Source organism: Vanessa atalanta, chromosome 2 (assembly GCF_905147765.1).
Source record: "Vanessa atalanta chromosome 2, ilVanAtal1.2, whole genome shotgun sequence".
NCBI lineage: Eukaryota > Metazoa > Arthropoda > Insecta > Lepidoptera > Nymphalidae > Vanessa > Vanessa atalanta.
The window spans coordinates 3,995,279-4,002,550 of record NC_061872.1 but is presented as its reverse complement, the minus strand read 5'-3'; the positions used below and the strand labels follow the sequence as shown (position 1 = coordinate 4,002,550).

The 7,272-nt window shown below is 30.5% G+C and overlaps 1 protein-coding gene across 1 annotated transcript; it reads left to right on the top strand.

Moving 5' to 3' along the window:
- The first annotated feature begins 625 nt into the window (after positions 1-625).
- On the top strand, positions 626-5,093 carry LOC125072758 (peptidyl-prolyl cis-trans isomerase). The gene is made up of 5 exons (XM_047683445.1): positions 626-933; positions 1,115-1,300; positions 1,709-1,912; positions 2,566-2,738; positions 4,934-5,093. The coding sequence occupies exons 1-5, from the start codon at positions 724-726 to the stop codon at positions 5,076-5,078; spliced, it is 918 nt and encodes a 305-aa protein (XP_047539401.1). The 5' UTR covers positions 626-723; the 3' UTR covers positions 5,079-5,093.
- Positions 5,094-7,272: the final 2,179 nt, after the last annotated feature.

Below are 7,272 nucleotides of genomic sequence, written 5' to 3'. Positions count from 1 at the left end.
TTTGAAGACAAATTCAAAACAATTTTACATATTTGTACATTTTAGTATCGTGTTGTATTTGAGTCTTTAGTAGTCTAGTCTGTGGCATGTGTTTACTGTTTGAGGAATGCTTGAATAGATTTTTTTATAGGTATATTAATTTAATTGATTTAATTAGCAAAATGTTTATTTTTAATACTATTAATTAATTCGATATTTTATTATTTGTTCATCATAATTTATTCGATAGCATAAATAATAAACCTAAGAAAAAAAAACAAAAAATACCATTAGCCTAGTGCTAATGGTTAGGTTATTATTATAATGCGAGTTTCTTGCAGTTTCTTCTCGCAGGATATTGCTTTCCGAAACCGTGGTAGTGTTTAAATATTGATGATTCAAAAATGCTTCATTGTGAAGTTTACTTGAATAAAATTGATTTGATTAAAGTTATAAATATATTAAGCATGTATGAATATTGCATCGGTGAATATATTCATTTAATAAATTAGAAATAACTTTATTATAATTCATCATATAAAATTATATAATAATAATTATTCATTATAATGTATATTTTATGTTTTTAAATATTTTATCTGTTAGTCTTTGTCTTAAGTCGACTGACGTTTGTCACTTTATCATAAAGCGTAAACATCAACTGCATTTTTAGGTTAGGATATGCAATTGCCGAAAACATAACATTATTTTTGTATATATAAGTAAGTAGTAGAAAAAATAATCATGGCTAGCAAGCCCAATTCGAAAAGAACAATATACGTTGGTGGTTTAGCTGAAGAAGTCGATGAGAAGGTTTTAAACGCTGCGTTCATTCCATTCGGAGATCTTGTTGATGTTCAAATACCTCTAGATTATGAGACAGAAAAGCATAGGGGATTCGCTTTTATTGAATTTGAAAATGCTGAAGATGCTGCTGCTGCTATTGATAATATGGTATGTGTAAAGAAACACCAAATAAGTTAAAAAAAAAATTTGAAACTTTTCAAAACAATTTCGCGTTAATAATTTTTACTTTAATTCTTATTTCCTTTAAAGTTACTTTACATAAGTTATTCTAAAAGCTTAAATTGTTATTCAACATCGTATAACCTTAAATTATGATTAATCATTTTAGAATGATTCAGAACTATTTGGACGCACAATAAGAGTTAACATAGCAGCACCACAACGTATCAAAGAAGGTTCCACTCGGCCGGTCTGGTCTGAAGACAGTTGGTTGCAGAAGCATGCTGGGGAGACATTAAATGTCAATAAAGAAGGAGAAGAAGAGAGTACGAAAGAAAGTACAGAAACTGGCACAGTAAGTAAATTGAAGTTTAACTACCAATTCTAAATATGAAATATGATTCTAATATAAATAATTAATTTCAAGAATATATCTTATAATTTATTTGATAAAATAATTAATAAAACAATTTGGTAGTAAGGTTATGTATGGAAACTGTACTTGGTGATTGATTGTCATACTTTATATAAATCAATTGGAAAGAGAACTTGGCGAGTTTTACTTAGTTTATAAGAAAGAAGAAAAGCTTATAAGTTATATAGAAAGAAAGATAGTTTATAAGAAAAAAGAAGAAAGAAATGAATTGATATTAATTTTTTTACATCTTAAATTGTAATTGTATTGTAATGTACATTTTTTAAATTTACAATGATATTGTTGTTTCAAAGACTATTTTTAATATTACAAATGTTTAATTTCTAGGTTGTTCCCGCAAAACCTACAGAGAAACGCAATCCCCAAGTATACTTTGACATTAGTGTCGGCAAGCAGGAAATAGGGAGGATAATTATGATGCTGAGAGCGGATGTAGTGCCCAAGACCGCAGAAAATTTCAGAGCCCTGTGCACTCATGAGAAGGGCTTTGGTTACCAAGGAAGTAGTTTCCACAGGATTATACCAGACTTTGTATCCTTTTAATAGTTTTTAGAAGCAAATAATTGTAGCGCCTTTGAGAAGTATGTATTTAATCACTTGATATAAAATATAAAATTAAAGCTAAAAGTTATGATTCAAAATCAAATGATACTTGACTGCCTCGTTGCGTTTAGCAGCTATCTCAGGTTGGGCTTGGCTCTGACAATATATAGGTTATGTGAAGAAAGGAAATTTCTCAAGAGCAGCAGAGTATAGATTTTACAGTTGAAAGTGTGTAAACTTCTTTTTCCTTTTAATACTTAATATTATTACAATACACATATAAAGTAAACGCATACACACACATTGTAGAGTATACAATTTTTCAGCTTTTGTTCAAAAATAAACAATAGATCAGTAATAATCCACTTTGCAATTTTTATATATGAATTAACTAGTTACTAAGATATGTATCAAAATTTTCAATGTTTATATATATATAATAGGAGTATATATATAATATATATAAGGAGTGACTATTCAAATTCCTTGTTCTTGTTCTATGAAGAATTCTTGTTTCGTCATTAGTTTTTTTAAATTGATATATTAGAATAAAGATTATTTAGAAATTCATTATCTTTCCGGATGAATCCTATATGTAATTATATAACATTGTAATAAAATTCTTAATCAACGGTAACCAGATGTGTCAAGGAGGTGATTTTACAAATAACAATGGAACAGGCGGTAAATCTATATACGGAAGGAAGTTTGAAGATGAGAACTTCACATTACAACACACAGGACCCGGTATATTAAGCATGGCAAACTCAGGACCCAATACAAATGGATCACAATTCTTTTTATGCACAGCTAAGTAAGAGTATGTTTTATAGTATTTAATTTTTATCTTCTATCAGTTTTTTCTTCGCACGGGTGCAATGCATATAGACCCTTTTAAAGTGTACAATACTGTATTATATTATTTTGATCTATCTCGTAGGGTTCAACAAGCATTTGCAATGTCAGAAGTGAAATGTGGAAAAAAATGTGTTTATTTAAGACATCACATTAGAAACCTCTAAAGTTATCAGAGTTTCTCTACTGTATTATGCATGTATTATACATATAAACCTTTCTCTTGAATCACGCTATCTATAAAAAAAAAACGCATCAAAATCTGTTGCGTATTTTGAAAGTTCTAAGCATACATAAGGACATACAGACAGCGGGAAGCGACTTTGTTTTATACTTTGATACTATAATGACAGTAATTGAAAACATTATACCAAAGAGAAATTGTAGAAATTTTTCATATTCATAATTCAAAACTGTTAATTTAGGATATTGCATAATAGAACTAATTTATACTCTAATGTAACCATAAGTGGAGAAAAGCCAAATAAACAACATTTGACAGCAAATTGACGCGATATCATTGGTAGCTTGATTAGTCTATCATATTCACTATGGATTTGCGAAAAAATGGAGTTTTGTCGGCGAAACTGTTATCGGAATTTTGAAAATAAATCATTAATCATACTCTTAGTAGTGCACAATATAGATGAGTTATAAGCAAATCTCGTGAAATATTTAAATCTAGGGTTTGTTTAACTTTATTCCTACTTCGTTTGGATATATATAAATGCCAAGTAAGACGATATATACAATGTGGCTGTGACGTCAGCTCATTAAAACCCCTAATATAATATGGCGTTTTAAGACCAAACACTAAAAAAACAAACAAATACGTTCATTAACTTATTCACGGGACGTTTTTTTATATTTCAAGAATTTATACGTTTGGCTGACACAGCGGGTCAGTAACTTAAGGCAAACGTTGCCGTTCCGATTGTAATGCAGTTTATAGGGATATTTTTTGAAAGACTAAAATCGTTGAAAATATAAAGTTTTAATTTGTAGTCTCTTTTCTTGAACTTTTGAAAGACAGTTTCATCGTAGAACATATTGTAGCCTTTTGAGGATAATGTCTCGTAGCTTCAAAGCGGAACTATTCCACTGAAAACGGAATACATAGTTACGTTAATCATGTGGATAATGTAATCAAATCCATCGTATAAACCGTGTTCAACTATTTACGATAGAATAGATAATACATTAGTTTCAATCGTTTATCATTATGGAATAAATTAAATTTCATTTTAAGTGTACATTTGTCTTTATATAGATTTATATAATAAACTTCTGTATATGTATGTACATATATACCATACGTATATAAGATTTTTCATTAATTTTACTTTTTATTAGTTGAATCTGCGGCTACCCGCTCGAAATTTAAAAAACCTTACCTATAACACACAAACCGCCTTAACCCCCAACATATTACTCCCTCTAGGCGTGAAAAGGTAACCTTTGTCCATCCCTGGGACTAGAACTATACCAGATATACCTTACGAATATAATACATTTTTTTATATTATTTTCCTTTTTAATTTCACGGCTTCCTTACGTCATTATGAATGAGATTAATTGATGACTGAGAAATTATTTTATGATTCTTAATACTTGTTTGTGTCTTCGTAATACAGTTATAAATTTCATCAAAGAATGCTTACGCTAGCAAAGTATTCTACACACCCTATTCTAAATAGATTGATTAAGTTATGGTAATGTAATAAAATCTCGCAGCACAGCTGTGCCCTTTGCAGGTTTCGAAATTTTCGTTATGATTTGGAATTTTGCCAACATTGCCTGGGATACTTTTTCAGATTCCGTATTTCAGTATGAAAAAAGAACATCTGTATAATGTCAATATTCGTTTGACAATAACAAACGTTATTAAATCTACACTCATATGGTTATATCGTTTGATAAAAAAAGTATTAACTCGTATGCCTTTTAATTTATAAGATTTTTGTCAAATTCGTTACTGATTATCAATATTTGTGTCGTTTGTTATAGACAAAAGTGTTTGAGGCATTATTTTTGACAAAGGATACGGATTTTAGAATATTTAAATTGTAATTTAGCTTTTATCGTCTAAAGTGCTGCATTTGCTTAAAAAAGGACTCCAAATTAAATTAAGTTTACATAGATTTTTTTTTTCAGGACCGACTGGTTGGACGGAAAGCACGTAGTCTTTGGCCACGTAATATCCGGTCTAGATGTGATGAAAAAAATGGAAAGATATGGAACTAAAAGTGGTACAACATCAGCTAAAGTTACAATAAGCAATTGTGGTGAATTACAATGATAATAACAAAAATATTGTCTTTCATTGTAAACCTTAAGTGCAGTGTCATAGATAAAAAATAAATGTAGCCTAAATATATTCATTGCCATGCATAAAAAAAATTTTTCTTACAAGGTTTAAATTAATGATATAAAATAAACTTATAATTAAGTTTTATTTAAATACAGATCTTAAATAGATGTGTACAGATTAAAAAAACCAAAATAAATATAGTGGTGATTGTACATATTACTACCGAGTGGAATGGCAGTGAGAATATTAGTAGAATTAATCCGTTGAATTGCAACTTTGAATCTCTTATGCAACGTGTCACAAACTTTCGACAAAGTGAGAGGTCTTAGTCCAGCACTGACATTTCCAGGCTTTTCCAGTACAATTCAATGTACTCTAGTATGAAGACTTACATCCAAAATATTATAAATATTAGTACCGATTATTATTGCTACATATTTAGAAATTACAAGTGGGATAATTCTAACGATGACAATAGTTCAATCATTTCAATGTCACAGAAAATTCGGAATTAGTTCAACGTCGTCATTCACGTTTCATCCCCTATATTTAGGGTCGATAAAAACAATCAAGTTTTCTTTCTATTCATGCCTAACTCTAGTTTAAGTCTGTAAACAGCCATAGTTTGGTCTGACTTCACAAATACCGTATCGCCTCTTCCAAGAACCAGAACCGAATGGATCGTAAGCTTCGAATCAAAATATTGAATTAGATGGGGAAGCTCAGCCTTGTCTAATGTACCGAAATAATTAAAAACATAAAAACTTAAGATCCTACATGTCCGAAAAGAATTCATACGTAGGACCAAAGAGTTTATGTGCTTTTAGAGGAGTGTGACTGACAACATTAAGACTTCGGGTTTCTACTGAGAATGTCTTCAGAGTAACAAAAAAGCTAATTATTGGCCCGACACGGGCTTTGAACCTAGAAACTCAGGATTTGCGATCTTTCTATAAACTAGCCCATAGACAAAAGAGGCAGTCATTAACAATATACGATAATGTTATAGTTTAATAAATGTAAACTATAAATGTAAATGTCCGAAAATCCACAACAGCGCGATTTTTAAGACATTTTCTGCCTCGCACAACCAGCTTTCGCCGGCGGTTTTTCCGATACGACTTGGGAACCTTCAATAAAAGAGCGTACTCTTTCCTGAAAGGCCGGTAACGCACCTGCAAGCCACCTATGACAAAAAAAAAATATATATATATGAATTATGCTTGCAACTTTCGAGTTAAAATCGTTACATTTATAAAATGTCGCTTTCGTATTATATAGAAAATCTTCTTGAACCATCTAAAATCGAATTACTTTTTAATTTGGTCGTTTTAGCTGCGCTAGTTTTGGGTCGTGTCCAAGAAAATGAGACGCAACGCTTAGACAGGAAATAATTTTATCGTCTCGATGTCTTGGGAATCCTTTATCCGACTTCGGGAAATTGATACCGGAATTGTGAACACTTTGCCTAACCAATACTTTTTTGTTGTTGTTTTATTTATTACCCAAAACCTAAATCTGCCTGCCCCATAAATTTCTTTCATTGAAATTTAATCGACCTGTTTTATTATTTAAACTGTACTTCATTCTCGTTTTTCTATATAAATATACTTCTGGAAATATGATGTAAAATGATTAATTTCTATTAACTTAAATATTATTTCCAATTATTTATTCGTCTAAATTATATTTAGTATATTTTTACGTATCGTTAACATATAGTAAAGTACTGATAAATAAATAAAATTGAACAATAATCGTCTTCAACTATGTATAAATAGAAATATAAAATTCTGTCCCGAAGTCAATTGTAGTTAATAATATTACATATTTAATATCTATGCCATTTCCGTTGGCGGAAACGAGAGCGTCGTTGATGTCTCGACAACGGATGTGACGACAAACTAAGTACCTACTACGAGCAGAAGCGCTCTTCATCATACCGATCACGTCCTAGTTCGATGGTATTATAGATCACTCTCAGTTCGTCATTCAAATTCAGATATTGTTCGATTTTCAAACCGATGTCAAATAGTGCTGTTCGGTGCAGTGAAGGATAGAAAAGCAAAAAACTGCACATTTAGTAAACAAATAAAACGCTTCTTGCTTGCTGGAGGAGATTTTCCCCAAATTTATTTTATGAAACCTGGCGTTAGTATTTTGGCTGATTTTCAACGACGAC

Excerpts from the sequence above, each read along its gene's own strand:
- LOC125072758 (XM_047683445.1), top strand. The coding sequence starts at position 724 with ATGGCTAGCAAGCCCAATTCGAAAAGAACAATATACGTTGGTGGTTTA. Across the intron at positions 1,301-1,708 it reads AAAGTACAGAAACTGGCACA|GTTGTTCCCGCAAAACCTAC; the intron begins GTAAGTAAATTG and ends TTTAATTTCTAG. Across the intron at positions 1,913-2,565 it reads ACAGGATTATACCAGACTTT|ATGTGTCAAGGAGGTGATTT; the intron begins GTATCCTTTTAA and ends AACGGTAACCAG.